General features: G+C 41.1%; 1 protein-coding gene across 4 annotated transcripts; it reads right to left on the minus strand.

Annotated features, from left to right (window-relative positions):
* Positions 1-150: 150 nt before the first annotated feature.
* LOC147251992 (coiled-coil domain-containing protein 148-like) lies at positions 151-26,912 on the minus strand. 4 transcript variants are annotated; one of them, XM_086220060.1, is made up of 15 exons: positions 26,645-26,779; positions 24,226-24,329; positions 23,715-23,836; positions 19,546-19,649; positions 17,955-18,046; positions 17,703-17,854; positions 12,941-13,036; positions 12,602-12,777; positions 11,960-12,098; positions 8,700-8,906; positions 2,939-3,079; positions 2,183-2,301; positions 1,225-1,342; positions 910-1,044; positions 151-409 (listed from the first exon to the last, which is right to left on the minus strand). In XM_086220060.1, the coding sequence occupies exons 2-15, from the start codon at positions 24,257-24,259 to the stop codon at positions 266-268; spliced, it is 1,779 nt and encodes a 592-aa protein (XP_086076186.1). In that variant the 5' UTR covers positions 24,260-24,329; positions 26,645-26,779; the 3' UTR covers positions 151-265. The 4 variants fall into 4 exon arrangements, with proteins under 4 accessions (XP_086076186.1, XP_086076185.1, XP_086076187.1 ...); XM_086220059.1 differs by having other exon boundaries at positions 17,694-17,854; XM_086220061.1 differs by lacking the exons at positions 19,546-19,649; positions 23,715-23,836 and having other exon boundaries at positions 17,694-17,854; positions 26,645-26,912.
* Positions 26,913-27,098: the final 186 nt, after the last annotated feature.

Here is a 27,098-nt window from a genome sequence, read left to right on the forward strand (position 1 = left end):
CTGCTGGTGAACATGAATGTGACATATTCAGCTCCGTCGTATGATTCAGAAGTCAACAATCGTTCATCCAACTGATGAACAGTTGGGGTCTGGGGTCCAGGGTGTGAGATGACAGACCTTTGATGATGAAAGAATGACTGAGATCAAAGATTTGCAGGGAGGTTTTCTTGATGTCATGTGGACTTTGAAACCAAAGGTTCTGAACAAATGTCTTAAAATTCTTAACACCACAAAAAGGGAAAACTGAATGTGACAATGTGCTCGTTCAAAATCTGAGATCTGATTCCGTATCTCGTCGAGGCGGTTTGGGGGGCTTCACACCAGACAGAGCGTCTTTGGCGTACTGGCTGTGTTGCAGACCAGCCTCCCGCAGAGCTTGCTCAACCCGCACTCTTGGATCGGACACAATCTGAGAAACAAATGCAAAAACATTTATAACTGCTTTAGGTAGACTTGAATGCTCTTGTTTGGTTTTCCTTCCACATTTAATACCTGTAACAAGATTAGTCACTAATCCCCTCACTGTTCAGTATTTGTGAAGAAGGCTGCAAATCATTAGTCATTGCCTGTTATACAAAAACCAACTAATTGATTCTCTGCAGCAATGGCAAACCATCCCACACAGACTCGAGCATACACTGACTGACTGACTGACCTTCAGCTCAAGGCTGTTTATAATAGTCTCTAAAATGAGGACAAACCTTGTTTGACCAGCAAACCAGTTTGCATAATTTCTCTTGCAGCTCAGGTTTAGCACCCACCCTCAGAAGACCACAGAAACAACATGAATCTAATCGATGTATCTTGTGAAAGGGGCAAATGACCATGTGGCTGCAGAGGTGTTGTAAAGCAAACATACTAAAGGTACTATAATGGTGTGTGCAGGGGTTATGTGTTATCGCGCCTCACCTGTGTGTCTGTGTATGTGTTCAGACTGTAGAGGGGCTTTTGGAGTTCAAACTCTTTTACATTCAAGTTTCGAATCCTCCAAGCTTCAGTATCTGCCATCACCCTCTCTGGGTCTGCCTCTGCCACCACTTCAACCTGAGATAAAGGAGAAGAAAAAAAAAAAGTGGTGATGATATATAATTGTCTTCTTACTTGCTGCCAACAGGTGGCAGTGATGCTTCAGCTCACATAATGGCGAGTTCACCCTTGTGGGTCACTTCCACCCACAGAGCAAATCATTGGGGTTGAAAGGGTTAAGAGCAGATAATGATCCACCTGTTTTCTGAGAGCCTCCAGATGATTTTTCCGCTCTTCTTCCTCTCTCTGTCGCTCAGCCTCCTGCTTCGCTCTCTCTTCCTTGCGCCGCTGCAACATGTCTGCCCGATACTGCACCCTGAGGAAAGCACAGAGGGGGAAGACATTCAGCCTGAACAGCTCCTCTCTCCTTCTGCCACCGCCAACATTACCGATCGCTCCTGACACAGCAGACCTGCAGGCAGTGGAGGGCTTTATAGGGATACCAGTGTGCTGCTCCATCATCTTGTTTTTTCTTCTTCTCAGCCCCCTCTCCACCCACCCACAACTCCTAATTTTGATCCTACCAGAGTTCATTGTCACAGTCAAAGTCAACACATTATCCAGCATTAATGCCAGCCTCTGTGAGTGCTTAAAGAGAATTGCTAAGCAAAGACAAAGGCCTCTCTCCAGAGTAACCTAGCAGCAGGCGGACTGCTCTCTCAGGTTTCAGTCAGTCGAGAGGTCACTCCAAACCACTGACCAGCACAGTGCCGATTGGTGCCAGCTGGCTCTGGCCACATCAGTAGAATTCAGCATGCAAAGCAGCATGTGCCAACAAAGGATTCAGCAACGTTAAAAAAGCAAAAGTAGACGAAAGAATTCATGGCTGGCAGTAGGTAAGTTAATAGGGCAAAATCGCATGTTGGAACTCCTGTCTCAGTTGGCCTACAGAAATCCGTCATCCCTGTGACTGGTAGAACTTGTAAAGAACATCGAAACAGTTTAATTCCAAATTAAATGTAAAGCATTACAAGAATAAATCCAGCTTGATCTTTAGATCTATATTCTGTAGCTTGACCTTTGATATTTGATACAATAGTGAAAATAGTCAATAAAGGATGCCATGCTTGCTAATAAATACAGTAACTGGATTTTCCTTTTGTTACCTTTATGGAATAAGCCAAAAAAACTCAAGGTCCCACGGTGCAACACTCACCTCTCTCTATCTCGCCTTGCCTGTTCCTCCATGCACCTTCTTAGATTAGCAAGTCTCTGCTCAATCCTCTGCTCCGATGCCTCCCTTTTCTTCTGTTGTTCTAAATGAAACTGCCGGAGCTGGAGGGAGAGTAAAATTTGACGAAAAATAACGACAAGAACAGTGGCTACACTTCCCCTGATCTGAATCCGACAAAACTTTTATGATTGTCATGTCCTATTGATTGTGACAAAGCTGATATCAGATATGTGTAAATACAGAAAATGAAACGATATTTCAATGTCTGGCGGGCGATCATGCCAAATCATATGGAATCCGATGCAGCCTAAATGCTCTCATTAATCAGTGTCTCAGGTTTCCCATGCTCTCCTAACAGACCCCTGAGGAGAGAGTTAATTAAACACTCACACACGTTCTTCTGTTGTTATGCCTCTGAGTACAATAAGTAAATTGAATAATAAAAATACCCACGTTACTATGACAGGTGCATTCAATTTGATATCCACTTGAAGGGTTTGAGTACTTTTAAAGGAAAACACCAGCTTTTTGTAAAATATACTTATTTGCCATCCTCCCCAGAGCCAGATGTGGATAGATACCCTTCTCTCCTCTGCTCCTCCATTAGGGAGCTGCGATCAACAGGGAGCAGCTGACTTCTAGTTAGCTTAGCACAGTAAAGGTAGTAAATGGGAGGTGTTAGCATTGTAGCACATCAACATGTGCACCTGAACTAATGTCTGATGTATGCATGCATACTTGTTCTTTCTGCTGTGACCTGAAGAAGGCCTCTTTTTCCTGCTCCCTCTTTAACGTCGCCTCCTTCTTCTCCTGCTGTCTAGCAGCGATAGCAGCCTCCAGCTTGGCCACCTCCTCCTGCTGGGCCCGCCACTGCTGCACCTACAAAACACACAATGTGGAAATACATACCAGAGAGCAAGGGAGAGCAGGTTATTATCTATCATCAGCTATCTTGAAAGTCACTCACAGGGAAGCAACCAGCTGAGCCCCAATGTCAAAATGTGGCATGAACTTAAGAGCAGCTGTCAAAACTGTCTTTCACAATTTGTGTTAATTGTGCATTTTAGGACCTGCCAGTGCAATTGAGGAAACCCTTCAGTGTGATAACTTACTTCGGTGAGGAAAGCTATGTTTGTACCAACTATTTGGCATGTACAAAGCAAAGTTATAAAACAGTAAGAAAGATTAAAAAACCAAGTTGTCCATCCTCCAACTGTAAAGCCTCTGGGTATGAATATCCAGCACATATGATATACACAGTATATATATTTGTACACACACACTCTTCAATATTATGTATGTAAATACATATATACACACACATACATACATACACATATACATATATATACACACACATATATATACACACATACATATACACACACATATATACGTATACACATATATATACATACACACACACATATATATATACATATACATACACACACATATATATACATATATACACACACATATATATATATACATATATACACATACATATATATATACATATATACACACACACACACACACATATATATATTTAACATCTTGAAAAAACATCTTGAGATGTTTGCCAAGGACAAAGTGTTCACTCACCTGGCAAGACAAAGACACACACACACACCAATACTTTCTGGGGAGTGAGTGAGTGAGTGACAGGTTAGTTATGCAGCAGCGTCTCTGCGGCATGCCGGGTATTAAAGTGATGCATTCCAACCATGCAGACAGCTTCACAGATCTATCAGAGGAGAGCTTAGGAATCCCAGTTGGAAAGAACTGCAAATTAAAATAGTCTCACACACATTAGTACCAGCAGTATCATCAAGTTAATCATACTTGATGTCTAGCTGAGAACAAGCAGCAGCTGTGTGTTTGAGACTGAGAACAATCCTGCTTCTGCTGATCCGCGTTTATTTGACAGTACGGAATTCAAGCATACAACATAGTACTTCCATAGAAAGTAGAGTATTATCTTCTAATATCTATTTTCTTATTGAAATATTTTATTGTAAAATAACTTTTGCTCATTTTTAGGTACAAAAATACAATATACATGTTTTGATGTCAGGAAACAAGAACCCATCAACATGCCCACACCATTTCAGGTAGTGGGGTACTGGCCTATCGATCTGACACATTGGACGTGTAATTGCAGCATCGCTGTCCTCCCGCATGTCCTGTTCACAAAGTAAACTGTGGTTTTAAAAAAAAAAAAAAATCCACTGATAATCTACAATTCTAACATTTCTACATTTCTCAAACTGCATGTGAAGTATAGAGTTTGTGCAACATAAGCAAAAGGAGCATAAAAAAACAAGAAGAGGATTTGTTTTGTTTTAAAGGCACAGAACAACAAGACCATATAACTGAACCATCCATCAAGTTCTAGTCTGACCCTGATAAGATACAGGCGTGTTTGATGGTGAGAACCTTGAGATATGGGATGTGTTAACAAGCTGGTGGGTGGGTTTCAAAAGCATCCTTTCACACATACAATCTAGCATGGAATGTTTTTTTTTCCCCCTGTCCCACGGTGCAAAAAGGGCAGTAGCAGGTCACCTGCTCACAGAGTAATCTGAAATCTTCCTAATCCAGATCCAGGATGCGAAAAACAGTACATTTATCTGTGTGCAATTTGTGTTTAGGCAAAGATGAGAGGACATTTAAGGAAGACAAAGAAAATGAAATGGTTCTGTTCAGAAGTGCTTTGTCACTAAAATCTAATTTTCAGTGAATTCAAAGGGAAATGGCTCTCTATCCTTTTTTTTTTATGGCAGCATAAAAAGACTGCAGAGATGTCAGAAGAACAAAACAAAAAAAATAATGGCTTTTTATCTGCACACTACAGCCTGCTCAAAGCCTTTGTTAATAAAACTGCGCAGTGATGTCTTCTGTCAGGGGGTGTGTTCCAACCGTCGTCATTACTCCTTCCATTGCAGGTCTCTGATTGACAGACTTCTGATGTCTATCGGAGGAGCGAATCAGATTAAGGAGGAAGTCGTGCATAGATACAAATGTCATTTCGGAGAGACAGAGTAGCAAACTAGAGTGAGTGTGTGGTGCATTTATTAGAATAACTGCAAGACGTAGGATAACTGTCCTGGGTGAAGTTAATGACACATGAGATTTACGGAATCGTTCAAGGGACAAGAACTGGCATCCATTAGGAGATGAGAAAAATGAAACCATGCAATTACTGTTCTATTTCCACAGTCAGTGCGATAAGAAATTTCCTGAGGTCCATGAAAGGTACATCAGAGGGAAATTTATACACATGAGCAAATAACTCCCCCCAAGGTTGAAATGTGTGTGTGTGTGTGTGTGTGTGTGTGTGTGTGTGTGTGTGTGTGTGTGCGTGCGTGTAGCCCACTCAGTGCCGCAGCTACTGAGACTAAAGCCCTGTTAGTTTTAGAGTTCATTATAGAGTTTTGCTACTCATTTTAAACGTGCTCTGTGGATTGATCGTGGTCGCTCCATGGATTGATGGTGGTCTCTCCATGAGCTTGGCGGTAGCTTCGGGATGATTTTTGGGGGCCAAAACCTGAAAGCAGGGTACAGCTTGTATTTGTTTATTTCATTGTTTTTGTATGAAAAGTGCTATAAAAATAAACAAAGTTTGCTTAATTTAGACTGCAATGACCGGAAGATCACATAGATCATCTTGGTGTACTTTATTCTATAATAACACTGTTTACGTTGCAAAAGGATCCTGGAGTTCAGGAAATGAAACAGAACAGTATTACAGTAAAAAGCACATCTCATCTTGTGAGGATCTTTCTTGGTTTTTGTTTTCTGTCACTTGTCCTGTTGGCCCTTCCCCAGCTGAGCATGTTGCAACAATCTGCCATCCCCACAGGCTTTATTTACTCATGTGGATAACATAATCGCTCATCAAAGATGCCCGGGAGAGAGTTAGAAGACAGAATAAAGAGCTAGAATGAACTAGAACACCAAGAACAATAGCAGCCTAATTACATCAGCTACAGTCCTGTAATGCATAATTAATTTTTACCGTCACCAATTCTGAAACCAAATAATTGTTAGATGAGGAGTTGCGTCATTTTTGTCTGGAAAAATGGATCCAAACTTTGTCACCTGATGATGAAGCTGTGGCGGAATGACACAAATCATACTGCTATAAATGAACAGAGTGAGCAGGCAGTACACAGTGAAACTGCAACTGGCTGAAAATCTTCAAAATATGCTGTGATCCAATGTTCTAGAGGCACAGACAAGGTTAGATTGGGGGTCCAAGATTGCTAATTACTATGATCAGTTGTAGGAATTCTAACTAGTAACTCACTGACTAGCTTATCCTACAAACACATTGCAACAGTTCTTTATCTTTTTTTTACTGGCTACAAAAATGCTGTTGCATAAAGCAATAAAGCGTGGGAATAGCTGCCGCTAAAGGGTTCCATGGGTTCATTTAAATGTCACTTTAATGAAGCATCATCTCTCAGCTCTACTATGTAAAATAGATGCTGCAGACAAGCAAGATGAAAAAGGTGAAGATGGACCATTTCTAAACTACGGATCATGATGCTTGACACTGAATCAACCATGAACTGTGCATAAATGTGTCGTTTGAGATTGTCAGCTATACAGCAAGACATTAAACTAAACAATTTCATAATACAGATGTAAAAAATACTATATAAAGAGAAGATATTTGTTTATCTTGACAGAGGTGAATAACTCCCAGTAGAGTCATGAGAGTTCATTGGGTCAGAGGACGCAGCTTCACAAAGCAAAGCATTAAAGGAACAGATACAACAAGGAGAGAATTTATTTTGTCTCGCCACTCCGTTGCTGTGCTGTGACGATAAGGGCAGTGAAAATAAAGATTAGATTCAAAAAGGCATCCATCTGAGCCTCTACAGAACCTCAAATATGTGCACATGCCCTGCATCAACAATAAAATGAGGATGTGGAGAAGCATGAAAATACCTGTGTGGTGTTATTTGTCTTCCTGCCTCAGAGAGAGAGAGAGAGATGTTAAAAAGAAAAGTCAAAGCATTTATGAGATGTTGACCGAGTTCACTGGAAGACAAAGGCTTTTAAAAAGGAGCTTGCAGAGACATACGACTGTCTCCATTAAGGTAAAAAGGTATTTCATCACTTTTACACATACCTACTTAGTCTCTTTTTTCCACTTTATCTCACTGCAGCTATAAGGAAGAAGCTTCTCTGCAGGTAAAGTGATTATTGAACCCCCTTGCAAATATGTAGGATCAAAGCTTTGCACTTGTGCACGGGATCTATAACAATAAATTCTAATTCTAAAGTTTAATGAGCTAAAGCATGTTTAGGCACTCAAAAATGCAATTAATGTCAGCTTCAATAAGGCCTAAATACACATGATGTCAAAAGTGAGGTTCAAAAGTTAGCAGTCAGTTCCAGCCAGCTTGGAAACATCACCTCTCTGGCAAATGTTATCTATATAAGTGAGGAAAGACCAGCTGAACCCCACCAGGTCTAAAGGAACCAAATCAAGGTCCCTCTTCATGCCCTAAATGGTTTATGCGATATTACCGGGAAAAAAAACTCCATTTTCAGCCAATTTTGCTGTTCTGTGAACAGCCAAAACACACAGCCGCAATTATTCATCAAACTGACAAGCAAAACTAATTTAATTCATATAGTGCTAAATCAGTAATACGTGGATTTGTTTACACGAGTAGCGTTCTTGATGCGTGAATGTGAACAAGGACTCATCTGTGACAGCAACATCATGTTTGGAAGGCCCTCCTTGTTAGCTTGTTGCCACTAACAGTCAATCTTGAGTGGTAGCTGAAGCTGGAGATGCTGTCAGCACCGGCCTAGTTTTTTATGGGGAGGTACATCAGAAGGCACTTAGACACTGCTGTCTGGTCCATCACACATCCCTCACACCTACCATAGGGTGTTCTTTAAAGAGGAAATAATGTTAAATATCCCAGAAACAGTTCTCTCCACTACAGAGCCCTGGAGTGGCCAGAGAGAGAAACAAAAAAAATATTTTTTGAGGCCACAAGATATAACTTGTTCCCTCAATTTAAGTAATTCATTGCCAAACTTGCTCAGAAATGTAAGCTAATATAATTAAGGGAACAGGTTATATGCCATTGCCACAAATTAATTAAACTGAGGGAGCAAGTTATAGCTCATGGTTTCCAGTGACTTAAAATGAGAGAGCATTTTATATCTTGTGGCCTCCAAATAACTAAACTGAGGGAGGAAGTGAAATCAGTCTGCCTCAACATATCTGATTTTTTTCCTTATTTTGTCTTTGTAAGCCCACTCCAGAGCTCTGTACAATGTGAGCAAGCAAATAGAGCCCAGAGAAAGTTCATGTTAGCTAAAGAATGAGTGATATCTTATAGCTATAGGTCCACCACCTGGAAGAATTAAATATGCTTTGCAGGCATATAATAATTGCCAACGTAAAACATGTCATCTCATGAAGTTGTAATGTGATATATGCTGAGACAGATCAGGCACTCACCTTGTCTCTGAGATGCAAGCAAATGCTCTGCTGGTACTGGCAGTCTCTGTGGTGCTCCAGCTCCTCCTGGTGGGCGTTCCCTGCCTCCTCTAAGGTGACCAGGGCTTTAGACAGCAGCTGGTCCCTGTCCCGCTGCCACTGCTGGGTCAACGCTCTCATTTGCTCCTGGGTGAAGCGTTGCCTGTCCCACACTCGCTCATGCTCCAACTAGAAGAGGATGGATGGTGACAGCATTGTTTTGGGGTGACACTAAAGTGTGACTGAATGTTATTTATTCTTCAAATCATAACATATAAATCTGAACTAAATCAAAATCTGAAAAATGGGTATGGATTGAGCTACTGCAGCTAGCTGGCGATCACTCTTGTATCACATTGTCGCTTGTACCAAATTGATGAAAAGGCAAACAAGAGATTCACTTGCTCCTCTCCTTGATATACTGTCTGTAAGAATGGCAGCAGGACCATAGGGAAAAGTCTTTGTTAGATCTAGCTGTATGAGTGTATAAAATGGTCTTCCTCCTCTGGTTGTGAAATGTCCTGTAGGAAAACAGTTCCTTTCTTTGTGAGGGCTGCCTTAAGCTATTCATCATTGTGTCAGCGCTCACAGAGGCTGCATCACTTGGCTGCTTCAATGGAACGGAGGGACTGATATTCATCTATGGGCTAATAGCAGCTAACTGGTGGTGGGAAGGCATTAGACGGCTGACTGCTTTAACTGAAAATGAGTGAGCTGACAGGCCTGCCAATGGAACACAAGTACCAGCAGCGGTGAAGCAAATCCTGTTGATTAATGCAAAACTGAGGAACTTGGGGAAAATCCACCTCTTGTTCTTCACTTCCTCCCATCCTCTTCTCCTTGCTATCCTTCAGCTTTACCGTGACATGCAGTTAAGTCGCCACATTATAGAAAACACATGTGGAAGCATGCACCACACGTTTAAAGTGACTCTTGGGTCAGCTGACACATCCACTCTGCAGTGTGATGTCTCCATGAAAACTGAGCCACACAAGAATAAAAATGGTTCCCCTTGATATAGTCAGACAAGGTAAGAGGTATGAATTATTTTCCACTACTGGAATGGAACATCATGAGGGCATTACTGTGAAATCCTGCTGGTACTCTGCTGGTCCCCTACTTGCTGTGAGAGCATGGGCGAGCAAGTCATAAGAGAGCGTAAAGAGCCCCATCCAGCAGAGGGAGATCTCCACTCTGAGCTAGACAGAGAGTAGAGTGATACTACAGAACTGACTGTATTATACATGCATCAAAAGCAAGACATATTAGAATGGTCCTTTGCAGAGGTAGCGACAGACTTAGATGAATCCTTCGGATAGATTCTTTCACAATATATGAAATTAACTGAAAAAATAGATTCCCAAAAACAAGGACAATGTCTGCTCTCTGTCTCCCTCTCTCTCTAACAATACTCGATATTGCTGCTCAAAACAGCTGGTGCTGCAAGCAAATGAGGAGAAGACTAAAAAAAGATTTATCACATTTAAATTGTTCCTGCAAAGCACTTCTTTCAATCTTGCATTCTTACAAAATGCTAAAGAATGAACGAAATGATGCTGATCGTGCAGAAATTAATGCATGCAGATGGGTCTGAATTATTGGTGAGAAAAATAAGGCAGCCATCAGTGACAGCAGACAACTAAGAATTCTTAATTTCAAAGAATATGAATCCACATCATTTTTGTTAGATTTCTGATATGACAAATATTAGAATAAGGCTTTTACTGCACTTTGTCTGTGAGGGTTTGTAGATTATCAATTGCCTGCTGGCCACCTCAATTATGACTAATGGCTGAATTAGGTGGAGTCAGCACTTCATCTGGGACTCTTATTGGGGAAATGAAGAGTGTCTCTCTCCTCCCTGCAACCCCTCAAGGCTGAACGATCACAGCTCTAAAAGCAGCACCCAGCTAGAACTGATATGAGGACATGTTGTCATGGTGATGCTAAGCGGTAGTGTCCACGGTCCGTGACATGGCACATCCCTCAGCGTGCTGAGCAGATCATTGTCCAGGCTTATCAGACTGCTTGGTTCAGGGTACTGAGCTACATTGATCAGGGAAGCTGGGACTAACACTGCAGGGAGGATTCAGACTTGGATAGAGAGGTTTCTTTTAGTTGGGTGTCTGAAGGAGAGTGTGCATAAATATACAACAAACTTGGGAGAGGACAAATACAGCGCGTGTGTGTGCATGTGGGTGGTGTTCTATGTTAAGTAAAATCCTGTCCAGTTACCCCCTGCGGGATAAATACTGCCAATGAGCAAGGCACCTTCAGTGCTACTTCACTGAAAAAGTGTATTTTACCAGTAAGAGACATCTATGGCTCACGAGGACATTTTCCCCCTCTGCATTACTACATCACTACTTTGTGACTCCAGAATGCAAAAAAATCCAGCCATGTACTGTATATTCAGCTTTTTCAGCAAATAGTGACAGACGGCTAATTGCTGAATTGCAGCAAAACTGCCTAAAAAGTCCTTTAACGAACTTTCAAGCACATCACCCAGTTAAATCTTCGCCTTCTTTATCCAGCCATATGTTCAGTAATTACCAAACACATTCAGTTGGGCTAAAAACAAACAAACTATAACACCAGGCGCTCACTCACAGTAGCACATCAGCTAGCACATTCAGTTGAACCAGCTCACTTGCACTCATTCATGGTAGCGCTAAACTGGAGGTGTTATAGTTGGCCTGTTTTTAGCTCACATTAAAGCATTTGTGGATAAGTGTGCATAAGGTTAGATAAAGAAAATGTGGGCCATACAAGGGGATGTGCCCTTGAGTTTGTAAATGGATGTTTTTGACCATTTTTGCTGATGTTTTGTTGTGTTTTGCCATCAGTTTCCCTTAACTGCAAGACGAATAAATGTTGCTGGCATGCTGGTGTTCCAAAGAAGTGCTGCAGGAGGGAAAAACATCTTCACTAACTCAAGATGCCAATTTATAGGTTCTTGAAAGGCAAAATACACTTTTTCAGTGAAGTATTGCTTGACTGTCCGACTGATTTCTCATCAGCAGATCAGACTCCATAATGGCTTCCTAATGTGAGCTTGTAAATGTTTGAGCATGGAAGAAGGCTATCGGTATTGTGTGTCTACAAATTACATTAGTGTGTGTGCGCGCGCGTGCGTGTGTGTCTGTGTGTGTGTGTGCGCATGCGCATCATAAACAACACTGTATGTACACTTTTTGAGCATGACTTTTTGTATAAACAAGTAAATCAACTGTGGCACGAACCAGCTCGTGTCTGGTTCTCTCAGGGAAGAGTCTTTGAAGCATGTCCATGTAAAGGGCTCTGTGATTGGGTACATCATGAGTGTACTGAGACAATGTGAACTGGAAGCGTAGGTGGTCATCTGCACACCAGCCACAGAATCTGGAAGGCATAATTTGATACTTAAGCAAAGGAAACCAAATATTATGACACTATGCTTCACTTCGCTTTACTTCATTTCCTGAGGGCACATATTAATAAACTCCACATCAGTCTCAAAAACTAACTATGACATACGGAAATAAAATGAAGTTATAAAGTGGCTGTGAGACACTAATCAACTTCTAAGTGAAGAAGACTTGTATTGTTTAACAGCTTGGTCCTGAGGAGAGTCGGGACTGAGTCTTCATATGCTGTAAACGCCCCGTTGAGTTTTTCATCTTTTATCTCGTTCTGTCTATACAAGTATTTATCCAAACAGACAACTGAAAATCAGAATCATTAAAAGCCCATTTCTATAATAGCTGGGTAAGATATCGAAGGGACTGTCACCATATATTTCTTTCACACCGCCTCAAGAAATCACTTCAATTTTCTCATTCGATCGAAGTGTACACACTTTGAATGATAAAAAAGAAAAGTTAAACTTAGAACTTCAAGCCTACCTGTCGGTCATTTGCAGTTGCTCTTGAAGACTCTGCAACCTGCTCTGGTACCTTTCTGAGAGAGATTGGAAGGCCTGGATCAGGGAGTCCTTCAGCTCGGGCGAAGGGCAGTCTTCATCCAAAACCTCCCTTGGAATTCCCTCTGTGTTCACTGGATTATTTGATGTAAGATATTTCTGCAGAGGACAACACAGTCACCTTAGATAAATATGACGATGCGCTTAGAGATGTTGCTTTGTTATGGCATTGATATCACTTGTCCCGTGTGACACTTATGCTCTATGGGATTGAACTGAAATATATGAATTGCTCAAACAAAGGCAGATGTAAGAAATTTACCTCCAAGCCAAGAGCCATGATCTCCGCTTCCAAAGTCAGGTTCTCTGCTTGAAGTTTTGCAGTTATGTCATCTTGCTGTTCTTTTACAAAGTTCATCTGATGGATAAACCATTAAAACAGTCTTTAAAATCTGATTTAGAAAACAAGTTTGAGAGTCATAATCTGCTCTTGTACTATCCAGGGAAATTAATCAAACTGGCAAATATGAACTGTCACCTAATGTGAAATTAAAATGAACACTCTTGCTTTCTTATCACAATCTTATTACATCTTAAAATTAAAATTGCCCAAATTATTTTTCTCAAACAGTCCCATGTCTTTCATTTTCCAGGTGTTTTTAAAAAAAATTATTCTAAGAAAGACATATCTCTGACTGCAGGAATATAGTTGTTGCCATTGTATTGCAGTGCACTATATCATAGCGGAATTCAGCTACAGTCGATTTTTTTTCCCTTCACCCTGAAAATGATAAGGATTTGGAGCTGAATTAGTTCACAGCGGGTAAGCCCACAGAGGAGCTACATGAGAACAGAATGAAACCATGACAGCTGTTCAGCTACTGAGGCGAAAATGAGAATCATGGTCAGAGTAAAGACAGTCCCACGGTGGGTGCTACGGATACCCTCCGTGAAAGAGAAGGCTGGAGGGCAAGCTTAAAGCAGCGCTGGGAGACGTTAGCAAGTCGACAGAGGGGTAGAAAGGTGTGGTGAATAACAGGTCATGGCACAGCAATGGTGTATAGTGTTCCTCAAAAACACAAACAAACTGTAGGGAGAGCTGCAGAATACCAAGGCAACATGACCTGTGTGATGTTGCTTTCATGTGTTCTTGCTACGGCTTCAGGAGGAATGTTTTGGACGCCAATATTAAAATGTTTTGTGAAGGATTATTGAGATCGTTCAAACATTTGAGAAGAATCAGGTTCATAACACTGAATAAAAGCCCACAATTTTATAACTGATAACTACCTTACCTTCATAATATCCACAACCCAAAGGGCATTAATTAAATTTTCGTTCATTCATTCATTGTCTTCCGCTTATTCCTTTCTATTAAGGGTCACAGGGGGGCTGGAGCCTATCCCAGCGTCTATGGGCAAGAGGCGAGGTTCACCCTGGACAGGTCGCCAGTCCATCGCAGGCCAACATACAGAGACGAACAACCATTCACACTCACATTCATACCTACGGTCAATTTAGAGGGTACAATTAACCTAATCCCCAATTGCATATCTTTGGAGGGTGGGAAGAGGCCGGAGTACCCGGAGAGAACCCACGCATGCACGGGGAGAACATGCAGACTCCACACAGAAAGATCCCACGCCCGAGCCAGGACTCGAACCCCGAACCTTCTTGCTGTGAGGCGACAGTGTTAACCACTGCACCACTGTGCAACCCTAATTAATTTTTTTTTTTTCAAAACTTTGTTCTACCAAGTGGGAAATGTTTGTGTGAAATGTTCAGGACCCCTGCTGGGGGACACAGATGCTCCATCAGTAATATACAGAAAAGAGAAGCAGTCAAATAAAAAGGATAACAAGGAATGAATACCCCCCACAGCTCTTGACGGAAGCTGAGGATACAGGGAAGCATGAACGTGCTCACCTAGATGTGGAAGTCACTCTCCCTGAGAAAGAGAGTGTGGAACTGAGCATTGTGAGAGGCAATAAAGGCACATGAGACAGAGGACAGACTGCAACAACTGCATCTCTCAGCCAGCCGAGGAGCACCTTGGGATCCTGCAGGAGGAGCTGCAGATAAGGAATGCCTTGGCTGCTTTGTCTCCAAAAAAGCACAATTTCACTGTTACCCAGACAGGCTACATGAAAACTAATGAACCTTGTGCTGGGATGGGAGTGGAAAAAGATCCTTTTCTTTTTTTTTTTAAGATGATTACCTTCCTGATCTTATTAATAGAGACCTCAGCAAAGCAAACTGAAGGGAAGCTCACCTGGTAAAACTGTAAAACCAAGTAACAGTGGTACAAAACCATTTAATTCGTCTATCATGAAAAATACAAATATAAATACAAACCCAGAGCAGTCCCGTTTCTGATTTGTTGCAAGTGGTAAAATTCAAATTAAAAACTAGAATTACACACAGAATGCATACATCCATCAAGATGAACTCAGATATAAAACCAGGTGGTACTAGAGAACACATACTTACCACATATTATGTTGCTATAAATGTTAAGACAACACAGTGGTGGACACACTCGGTAGTGCTATGACTGACTTCAATTCAGCTATTAGACATCTTCAGGCCAGGACTCTCATCAAATGTGTGAAGTTTGGAAATGATCTGACCATGTGGAGTCCAGTTACAACAGCTTTCTGCTCAGTGGCAAAATATCAAAATTGGCCATTTCACCATGGTAAAACTGTAAAACAAACACTTACAGTCTTCACAAGAACCCAGGAAAAATGCTCTTAAGGTTTTAAAACCAAATTTAAGAGGGATCTGTTCAACCTACCAGAAGTACATTAAAGTGTAGGCAAAAAAATTTAATTTCCTGTTGCCACCAGGGTGCGCTATCTAACCCATACTTTAATGGAGGGTAGAGGGGGTCATGAGAAAGAAATAAGCATGCATGAGACACACAGAGAAGACAAAATGGCTGGCAGGCAGTTCATTCCAAGTACGGCAAGTCTGTAAAGAACCCTGCTAACTCCTTAATCTTGCTATTCTTCTCTAGAGCTTGCAGAGAGCCCTCTGGATTCAAAGGAAAAATTGGTGACTTAGGGGACAACGGATATCCAACAAACTAGAGAATAATGAAAAGCAGGAGAGTGGTTTATTTATGTTTGTTGGGTGTCAAGTGTAGGTTATTGTTCAAAACACTGTATATTTCTAACCAGTTTCAGTAAAAGACTATATAGAAAACTTCTTCCTTAAGAAATCTTGTCACTCTACTTGCGCCTTAAAGATTTAGCTGATTCAAGTTCTTTGTAGTAGTTAAAGTGGCACATACTGCAAATATTAACTGAGGTTTAGCACACAGTGGGGTATGAGTTCGTCTTGACTGGAACAACTCACTCAGTGAGACTTTATAATAATAATAATAATAATAATACATTTTATTTATAAGGCGCCTTTCAAGGCACTCAAGGTCGCTGTACAACAGTTTAAAAAAACAATAAAACATGCACAATTTAAAAGAACAACAACAGAAGTCTCTAGCAGAGCAAAGAAGAGGGCATTCAGCCATATGCCTGTCTAAAAAGGTGAGTTTTGAGAAGTTTTTTGAAAGTATCAATGGAGTCAGTTTTTCTGATGTCAGGAGGGAGGGAGTTCCAGAGGCGAGGGGCAGAGCAACTGAAGGCTCTAGCCCCCATGGAGGTCAGACGGAAGGAGGGGACGCTGAGGCTGATGGAGGAGGAAGACCTGAGAGACCGGGTGGGAATGTTGGTGTGGAGAAGGTCTGACAGGTATGAAGGGGCGAGGTTATGGATGGTTTTGAATGTATGGAGGAGGATCTTGTAGTCAATGCAGTGTTTAATTGGAAGCCAGTGGAGTTGATGTAGAACCGGGGTGATGTGACTGATGACAGGGGTTCTGGTGATGATTCGGGCAGCTGCGTTCTGGAGGAAACGTAGAGCTGGGTGTCGTCCGCGTAACAGTGAAAGTAGATGTTATGCTTACGGAATATCAGTCCAAGTGGGAGGAGGTATATAATGAAAAGGATAGGGCCAAGGACAGAGCCCTGGGGAACACCAGAGGAGAGGGGGGAGGGACCGGATGTGAAAGATTTTAACTGAATGAATTGAGTGCGGCCAGAGAGATATGAGCGGAACCAGTCCAGGGGTATGTCTGATAGTCCAATGGAGGCAAGTCGGTCGAGGAGGATGGAGTGAGAAATGGTGTCAAAAGCCGCGCTCAGATCGAGAAGGATGAGAATGGATAATAGTCCGGAGTGTTTATTGGACACACCCATTAATTTATACACACGTCATGTGTAACCTACAGCATCTAAATGGGTGTTATGATTGTCTGTCTTATCCGTCGTAGCCCGGGCCCATAAACTGCTGGCAGGCTCTATTCTCCTGCAGCGGAGATGGATAACTCTCGTTTGACAAGAATCGTACTAATCACTCCTCTCGCGCTCTGTGGAGAACAACATCCATCTTGTCTTTTTGACTCATCAAGGCAAAAGACCAACTCGACAGTGACCCCTGGTGGAATCCCACTGGTAACTACAACAAACTGAAAATCACAGTACAGAAGTCATATACATAACGTGTTCAACCTCCACATAGACGTTTAAATAACCGCTAATAATCTATTTATAGACGTCTAAATTTAGACGTTTAAATAACCGCTAATATACATCTATTTATAGACATCTAAATTTAGACGTTTAAATAACAGCTAATATACATTTATTTATAGACGTCTAAATTTAGACGTTTAAATAACCGCTAATATACATCTATTTATGGACGTCTAAATTTAGACGTTTAAATAACCGCTAATATACATCTATTTATAGAAGTCTAAATTTAGACGTTTAAATAACCGCTAATATACATCTATTTACAGAAGTCTAAATTTAGACGTTTAAATAACCGCTAATATACATCTATTTATGGACGTCTAAATTTAGACGTTTAAATAACCGCTAATATACATCTATTTATAGAAGTCTAAATTTAGACGTTTAAATAACCTTAATATATGTTTATTCATCGATGTCTGTTAACAGAGTAAGTTTGTGTAGCGATGCTTGCATGTGTACCCAGTGCGATACATGCCTCACCTACCTCTTGTTGCACTTGTTCCCAGTTTGATTGATGGGCAGGGAGCTGCTGATGTTGTACTTCATTTAGTCTGAAGCGCAGGTCATCCCTGAGCTGATGAACTGGCTCTACAGTGGCTATCCTAAATGCCTCCCTATCCCTCTCTAAGAACAGCTCTGAAGACAGAAAAACAAGGACACATATACTGTAAATAAAATACTGGCGAAACTGATGGTGATTCATGATTACTATTTCAAACCTGCTGGTGTAGTTTACCGTAATCTTGAAGAGAAAAAATGTCTGTGTCCTCTGTGCCACATTGCCTGATCTGCTTTAGAAGATCATGGATTACATTCACAGCTTTCTCCCTGTTTACAGCAGATGAGAAGATTTTATTATGCATTAGCATACATTAGCTGTTTAATGGGGAAGAAAAAAGACACATTTATTATCATTTGCTGATATTAGCAAGTGCTAGCCCCTATTTCCTGAGAGAAGAGAAAATATCATGAAATATTTGTTCATATTAGCTAGCATTAGCTCTCTGTGTGGCTCAGAAAACGAAAACCCCATTAATTATTAGCTAATATTAGCAAGTAATAGCACCCTGTTTGAAAGGGAAAAGAGAGAGCCACATTAATATGAGCTAATTTAAGCTCCTCCTGTATGATGGATGAGGAGAAAGCCACATTAAACACAAGCTAATATTAGATGGTCTTACCTGCGTGTTTGGTAGGAGAAGAGATAGCCACATTAAGTATTAGCTATGAACATAACTAGTACCTGGTATTAGCCAACAGCATAAAGATTTTTTTTTAAAAAGTCACTTGGTTAAAATTTTTCCTAGAAAAATATTTTGGACCCTCCCCTAATTGGCTGATGCTAGCTAGGAGTACTAGCAGCAATGCAGCTCATCTATGAGTTGACATATGGGGAGCACATTTTCCCTCTGTCCTATGTTCTCTCAGGGTTGTTTGTGATTTAAAAAAAAAAAAAAAACTTCAGGGAACATTAGGCTGAGGAAACATCAAGCCTGGTTTTGACAGGATGAATAGTTTTGTAGTCACAGGAGAGGACGGGGTTGAGTCTGTTCCTCCATTTGTCAGACAATGAAATTTTTGTTTGTCATTGAGAACATTCAATTGAGACATGACGGAACATGTTGCTGATGTGGGAAGTTTTACACATACTGGTCAAGACAGGGCATTACAGTAATTGTTTACTGACCGGCCTGAGGGGCGACATATCTTTGAACAAAGGAAGAGTAACCTCAGAGACACATTTGCCTTTTCTTACAATTTTGACAAGGTGGCTTTTGAATTCCAAGGTAATTGAACTAGATATATGCGTCAAGAGTTGAGTCATGGTACATCTTATGACTGAGCTCATTATAGAGATTCATGCTTGTGTACATCATTAACCTTGGGTGGCTCAGACACAGTCATTACGCAGACAAACACAGTGCACCCCAGAGCTAGCGCTGCCCTTCTCACTTCACAAGGCATGACACCACTGGGGCACCAGACCCCCACCTCTGCCTCAGCAGGCGGAAGAAGTGAGTTGCATTTTCTCATATGAGCTTAGTCTCCACACAAATAACCTCACACTTCACTCTTTCTGTCCCACTGCTGCCCTAATTCAATTTCATCACTGCAAGACAACAAGCGTAAATCCTCTGTCGCTTCTCCCTTTTTCCCAGGTGGATTTTTGGCTTATTTTGGTTCCCCTTTTTGCTCATGTCTTTTCACCCTATTTTTTCGTGTCCCAGTCTGGGCTCAATGGGGCTTAAGTGGAATGGCTGTGTGGTGTAATAGCAGATTCAGAAAGCTGCAGCAGATAATGACAGAGAGTAATAGGGGGCTCTTACTCAGCCTTCTGCAGCCTGGGGCACTCTCTGCTCCACACCTGTCGGTGCTGCCGTAATATGGAGCTCTCTTTGGTTGCTTTGGCTCCACAGCGAGCCTTCTGAACCTTTAAGATATGGTTTAATACACCAAAGGTATGAACAGCTTCCCTGGAAATGCATTATGCACTGAAAAACAATTTAACCAGTGTTTGCTTTTAAATGCACTTTAGCCATGACATTCATTCCCTCCTACAAATAATTAACTGGACAAAGCTTTATGTAGAGTGCTTTAATGCATCAATTATCAGAAGGATTTTGGAAAGCCTAACAACCATAAATTGAATACATCATAACATTTCAAGGATGGTGAAATAGGTCACTTTATAATAGTTGAAGTAACTTGTTCCCCTCTTTGTATAAAGCATATTTCATGCAGGCATTTGCTCCAGCCTTTACATCATTGGATAAGAGAAGCTCATAACTCAGGTCACTCAACTGTGTCATTATCAGTGTTAAAGTACAAGCAGAAAATAAACAGCAGCAAATTAAAACAATCAACCAGAAACATGCATGACATGCATGAGACATGTTAACAGCCGAGCAGGAGAGAGATAGAAGTCTCAATCTTCTCTCATTTGTTTTCCCTTTTCAACATGAAAAACATGCAACGCAGCGATTCATTGTCTTCTATCGGCATCAGTACACAAGCCACTGGCTCAGATAATTGTACAAAAGAAAACCTCATACAACTAGTACGTGGGTAAAATCAATTTCATAATAAAATTGAATATAAAGCAGTTAAGGTGTTGATTTATGTCTACAGCAGCCTATCTACCACAGTTCCTGCAGAGTGAATACATTTACCCTGGGGGCAGTGGAGGCTGTGGTAAATTCTCTAGGTATGGCTGATAAGTAAACATGAAGTGCAATTAGAAATAATGGCGCTGCGTCCTTGTGTTGGGGTACTTGAATAAACATGGGAGTCAAGTGCTCTGAAGAGTACCTGATGGCAAACTCCAGCAAAAATATACATTATATAAAAGCATTGGATATGAGGGTGCTGACTGACTAGTCATATTTATTTATATTACTGGGTGAATTATTCTTAATTGTTCCTGTAACTTAAGGGGGGGGGGGGGCTAGTGCCCTCTATTGGTCAGCTGCTGCATAGACATCTATTCAGTACTGTGGGTACTGAGACATACGATGTGATGCATTGCATTTTAGGTGATCCTCATTGGCTGTATAGAGTAAAGTACAAGAACTCTGCCTGAAGATGTCTTGGAGATTAAGAACAAACAGGCGTAAGGAGACTGTGGTTCTGAGGTTGTGGCAATGCTCTAAATTGACCGTAGGTGTGACTGTGAGTGTGAATGGTTGTCTGTCTCTATGTGTTGGCCCTGTGATGGACTGGTGACCCTCAACAGGATAAGCGGAAGAAATGGATGGATGGATGAATGGATCCTAAACTCACCTCAATGGAACTTAAGATCTGTGGACACTTTCAAAAGAACTTTAACCCATTCCATCAGACTTGCCTTTGTATAACTTTGCTATATATTGTTTATTATATTTGTGGAGTACTTTGTGACGTGTCTTCTTGACAGGCGTTATAGAAAAACCTACTATCTACTAATTACTATCTATATTTTAACAATTAAACAAGAACCTGTTTACATTCAAAATAAAAGAAAATGTTTTGGTGTGTACAAGTTTTTGTATCTTAACATGGTGTCAACTCTACTTCCATAAGACAAATTTCTCATTTGCAATTTTCAATGCCTTTTCCTTCAAAATGGAAAAAAGAATGAATAAAAACTAAAGTTGAATGTGTTGTTGTGTTTCAAGGTTTAAAAACAGAGGCACTTCAGCCGACTGTTGGCCCTCTTGTCCCAAACACACCACTGCTCAGCTGACTGTTGAGCTAAACGGTGCTTGTAAATGTATATAAGAACAGTGACATTTCATTTATTGTGATTCACACTGAAGTGCATTTGGGTTGTGATGCAAATGGATGAATCACGTAGTTTGTCACAGCATCTTTGAACTGAATAGAAACATCCAGCATATAAAATCTTAGAAGCCTGTGGTTTGTTGCGATTGTTTACGGTGAGTCACGTCACAGTTATGCCTGTTTTTTTCTGTTTCTGTATTATCTCTTAAAGCAGGTGTTGAAATACACATAATAACAACATGCACTTAGTTGCAATTACAGACTCATCTATAGGATTGTGGAATCTAAATCAGGCAACTTTAGTTTTACTAACTGAGCCAAGGTGCTTCAGTAATAAAAGAGAAACTGGCGAGTTGGTATTGACAAAGAAATAATTAAGCAATATTATGCTAACACGAAGTCTAATTAAATTCTAAACAGTATTAGATAATTTCATAATGCTCAGTAATGAATGATTTTATTGCAGCACAAGGTGGCCACTAAATTCAACGTATGCATCTGCCAATTTTCATCATAAATGAACACATTGGTTTTACATTTTCATGCAGTTCTTCTCAGGACAGAGTCTTATCAAAAGGCAAAATGTTAGTGTTTCAGTATCTAAAGCATAAAATGCTGCCAGTCTGTTCCTGAAGAGTAAGAGTGATGCCATGCTTGAGGCGACTCATGGTCATTTATTTACTCTCTATCACATTACCCACGGGAGATGCGCAGAAAGCTTGCCTTTGAGTCAGGAGAGTGACTGTGAACATAGCCTGTCTTATCTAGGTTATGCAGGAAGCGGGGTTGGATGGAGAAACGGGCAACTGTAAAGATGCTAAAAGGCTCCTGCGACAGTTTAGCAATTAAAACACCGCAGGTCTTACAGCCTAATCTCCATGGCCTCTAGCACATACTTTTTACTCTACACTGAGTCAGACAATGATGAACTTCAAACAGTTTTATAGTAAACCCCAGGCAGCCTAATGAATATTAATGAAACTGGATTTGCCATTGTGTGTGGCAGTGATATCACCGCTCTGTTTCATGACACTGGACACACAGTTACGCAATGTCCATGATACATGGAATGAAATCCATTTACAGTCTGAGATATGTGAAAGAGAAGGGAGTGTAAAGAAATTTGTGCTCCTTGTCACGATGGAAGACATGCGGTTTATCACGATACATTACACTTCCGAACGATAGAATCAAGGAATCAAGAAACAGCAGGTAATTTCATCCATCATGACATCTAAGTGAGTGTAGGAGAGAGATACCCCTGAAAAGGAAAAAAGCAGGAGTCTAATTAGAAAATGTAACAACTGAGCAGGGGGGCGGCATGGCTCAGAGGTAGAGTGGCCGCCTCCATGTCCAGGTATCCTTGAGCAAGATACTGAACCCCTCATTGCTCCTGATGGCCCTGTGACGTACTGGCAACCCGTCCAGGGTGAACCCCGCCTCTCACCCAATGTCAGCTGGGAAAGGCTCATCCCCCCCCCCCCCCCACCCCCACCCCACACACACACATAATTTCAATCTGACTCCAGAATGCAGAGTCAGCAACATATTTAGCTTGAAGCTAATGGTGACTGAAAGCTAACTACAGCAGCAAAAGCAACAAAAAAAACCACTACTTACTTAGCATAACTTGTTATAATTCAAGACTTCTTTACCAATCTGTATGGTCACGAATCCACAAACATTTTGATAACAGCAAAAAAAGAAATACAACACTTCCAATGTGGCGCTACCCCAAAATAAGCACGAGTTCAGCTGAATGCGCTAGCTGGTCGCACTCTTCACTGTTGTGGACGAGCACAAGGCTGGAAGTGCTTTAGTTTGTTTGTAGCTAAAATCAAAGTGTCAGTGGATTACTGAGCATCCAGCTGGATAAAGAAGACATAGATTATACCTGAGGCTGCATTTGAGAGTTTGTAAACCAGGACGTTGGTGCAGTTTTGCTGTAGCTGTTGTAAGCCATTTGACTAGTGTTTTTAATTTTGCCAATTGGTATCGTAACACATGAGCAAGTATTACGATATATTGCGGAATTGATATATTGTCCTGCCTCTGCTGTTTCTATCACCTTAGGGGTTCAAGCTTGCTCTGTGGCAGTGGGTAATGAATCTATCATGATTTTGTTGCATATTCTCCTTCATTTGCTGCTAAATCACCCCATTATTAAATGCAAGGGACTGATTTGATTGATGTTTTAAACACAGGCTTCATTACAATAATAATGACCAGCATTTACCTTTTTTCCAATTAGAGCGGTCTTCATCCGCTCGACATCAATCATGGCTTGCAGTTTGTTATATTCCACCAGTCTGTACTTTGAGCTGCCAAGACCATTTTTCAGTTGCACAGTTATTTTTTCTGCATGGATAAAAGAAAATGATATGGCTGAATTAGGATTATTGGAATGGTTGAAAATCTCATCACTTTTTATGTCTGAAGGAAACTCTTGCTGACTTCAGCTAGGCGGAAATAAAGGTAAAGACAGAGTACAAGTTGTGCCCTAATGATTATGGGGGTGAGTCAAAAATGACTGCAGAGAAGGGGGTGCAAAGCAAAGCAGTCGCATCAGGTTTTTCTTGAGCAGTTCAGCTGTTACTCAAAGAGACAGGTGAATAAACAAGCTATGCTGCCTCTGACAAAAGCTTGAACGACTTGGCGATACCTGGAGAATACCAGCAACGGAGCATCAGGTCAGATCAGTAAAGCAGATCAATGGGTGAGTAATTCGCAGGTCAGCACAAACTCACCAACATCGTCTGTTTTGGAGCTTGTGTCCATCATTGGCCGATACTTTCCACTTCCTTACACCTTTAAGAGTTCCAGTCCACAACAGTGTATTTGAGATTAGAGCCTGCAAAATCAAAAATAAGTGCATGTGAAGTTGCAGGATAGCATTTCATCCGCTCAGAAGTCTGAATATTAGAGGTCTTTTTCAAGGAATTTGTAACAAATACACTTTAGCTCAACCCAAAAACCTCTTTTCCAACAAGGTCATATGATGTTGCTGGAGTATTAAAAGTTTTCTTTCACAGTAAGCTTGACTAGCGGGCTCATTCAAAGGAATCACAGGCCAAATATAGTTACAGAGTAATCCAAAAAAGTACAAATAGTTTGAAATGTCTTTATTGATAAAGCTGAATGTGCTTATGCAGCATGTAACACATGAAAATTATCTTCCTTTACATCATTTAGAGATGGCAGCCGGATTTCTGATATCAACGTCTGTGCGCACGGACATGCATTGTCTATTTTCATTCACACCTTTACTTTACCTGAAAAAAAAAATCCAGTAAAAAGTAGTTCTCATTTAAAATGCTGTTGAGAAACAGCAACAAAAACTACAAGGACAACAACGTTCAGGGGGCAAATCAATCAAAATGCATTTGAGTGTTAAGTAAACAAAAAAGATTACAGGGGAATTAAAAACATTAAGATTGTTGAACGGTGTGAAAGACCCCAGATCTATAGGGGCCTGTGGTCCCCGACTCCCCACACTGTGTCCACTGCTAGAGAGAAGAACATTACGAGTTCTCCAGATTCACTCTGACTTTGGTCTTGGACTTCAGTCTCAGAATAACTGCTCTGATCTCTGACATCAGAATCCTGACTGTTATCTCAGTTTATCATTCAGGCTGTTATCTCAGACCCTGGACCCTCTGACTTTGGTCTCGGAATACCTGATGACACCATAAAGCACCAATGCTATCAAAGCAGAATCCTAACAGTTTTCCCAGACTCTAGACCCTCATTCCCCAGTCCCCCTTAGATGCAAGACCTCCAGCCCAGAACCCAATACACAGATTCCTCTCATCTACTGTTGTCATCATAATTCTTCATCTGACTACATGTTGCCCCCCAGTAAGCGGGGGTGTGACTCAGTGAGTGACATGAGTGAGCGCCCTTAAATCATGGCCTTTTGGCCCAGACTGCAGGCGCTCTGGCAAAAACAACTTTGCCATCAAGGTCATTTGACACTGCAAGCGTATCTCTCACAAGTCAGGAGCCTGACTGTTGTGGGTTTGGTCAAAGGTTTAACAACAACTCTACCAACCGCATCTACAATCATCCTACCCCAAAGAAGCCATCAAGGTCATAAGGTATTAGATATCCTCTCTTGTCTCTCACATGTGTTTAAAGCACACAGAGGGGACACACAGTGAGATCGGCGAGGCAGCTGGAACATCTCAATGTCTTTGTTTTGGATTAAGCTTTGACATATTCAGGAAACATTGTGTTTGTTTGTGCATGCACTGCAAAGACTGGATGTGAAGTGTGCAGACATGGTTTTAATTTGTAAGTGAAATGAAAACCGATGCTGTGTTCCTAGACCCTTGGACAAACATTGCTTCTTTTTTTTCTTCAAAAGGTTAGAAAAGTTCTAGAACATGAATATGTACATACATCATTAAGTTTGTTTGTTTGTTTTTTTAGCAAAATGACCTGCTGACAATGTCCATTTATGTGTGTGTGTATGTTCATGCTGCATGAGTTTTGTTTTTTTTAAAAGCCTTGGGAAAGACTGGGTTTTAAAACCCTTTAATATTGACTTTTTTGAACACACTATTCTTCTATACGTTCTATATTTAAATAAAATTACTTCATGAAAGCATTTGGGGATACATTTATGACTGTCATTAGAAAGAGTGTTTTATTTACCAAGTCCATTTTGGATATTCAAATGTGTGGTTTTTTTAATAGCTAATTGATATACATTGTCTGCGACCAATCACATTCACCGCATGAGAACAAGGACAAAAAAAGAGGACAATGAACAAAGAACTTTATGCCTGATTACGATTCTTAGTTAGTTAATTTGATATTGGGGACAAGCCTTTTTTTTTTTTTGGCAACATTTTAGGACACTTTTACCCTAACAGTGACCATGTATTTTCCCATCCAAAATGCCCAGCCTTTAACACGCCAGTGTGAGAAATGTGACCGTCAGATTCAAGAATCAGGATTCATTGATTTCAGTTAATCTGGTAAAACAACAGGAAAGCAGTTGACCTGCTTTATTTGGTCAACACTGAGGAAAAACTAACTGAATATGACAAACATAGCGAAAAGAAACACACGGTGGACTGAAAAAAAAAAAGTAATTCAACACGACAAGCATGGCTTTGCTAGGCGAGGATAATGAACGTTTTACTCATTAGCGTCGCTCACCTTGTCGTAATCCTCCTCTCTTTCCTGCGAGTGTGTCGGTTGACAAAATTTGTAACCAAGGAAACTAACGCCTCCGCCTCTCATTGGCCTGCCCGACAAAGCGAACCTCCCCGGAAACACCTCCTTGCTTCCATTCCAACCACTCAGGAATGCTCGCCGCTCTTCCACACAGTCCCACTGACGTCATGCAAACTCGCATTGCCTGGGACTGTTGGCGGAGAGGCGAGGAGTAGCGGAAGGTTCGTCCTCTGCCTGACTATGGAGGCGAGTTTTACTCTTGCACATGCATGGAACTAAATAACGGGACTTTACCGATGAGGTTACACGCTCCGATGTATAACCAAGCCGCATCCCGGCCAGTTCATCAACAGTCCTGCTAAGGTATTTTAACAGTTTCTCTCTCTCTCTCTCTCTCTCTCTCTCTCTCTCTCTCTCGCTCGCTCGCTCGCTCCTT

This window comes from Aulostomus chinensis, chromosome 12, assembly GCF_037954235.1.
Source record: "Aulostomus chinensis isolate RoL2024-O1b breed Wild chromosome 12, RoL_Achi_v1.0, whole genome shotgun sequence".
Lineage (NCBI taxonomy): Eukaryota > Metazoa > Chordata > Actinopteri > Syngnathiformes > Aulostomidae > Aulostomus > Aulostomus chinensis.

Coding starts and splice junctions, on each gene's coding strand:
- LOC147251992 (XM_086220059.1), bottom strand. CDS start 24,259: ATGATGGACACAAGCTCCAAAACAGACGATGTTG. Junction 12,778..12,940: donor TCATGGCTCTTGGCTTGGAG/GTAAATTTCTTA, acceptor TGTCCTCTGCAG/AAATATCTTACATCAAATAA. Junction 1,343..2,182: donor GCAAGGCGAGATAGAGAGAG/GTGAGTGTTGCA, acceptor TGCTTTCCTCAG/GGTGCAGTATCGGGCAGACA.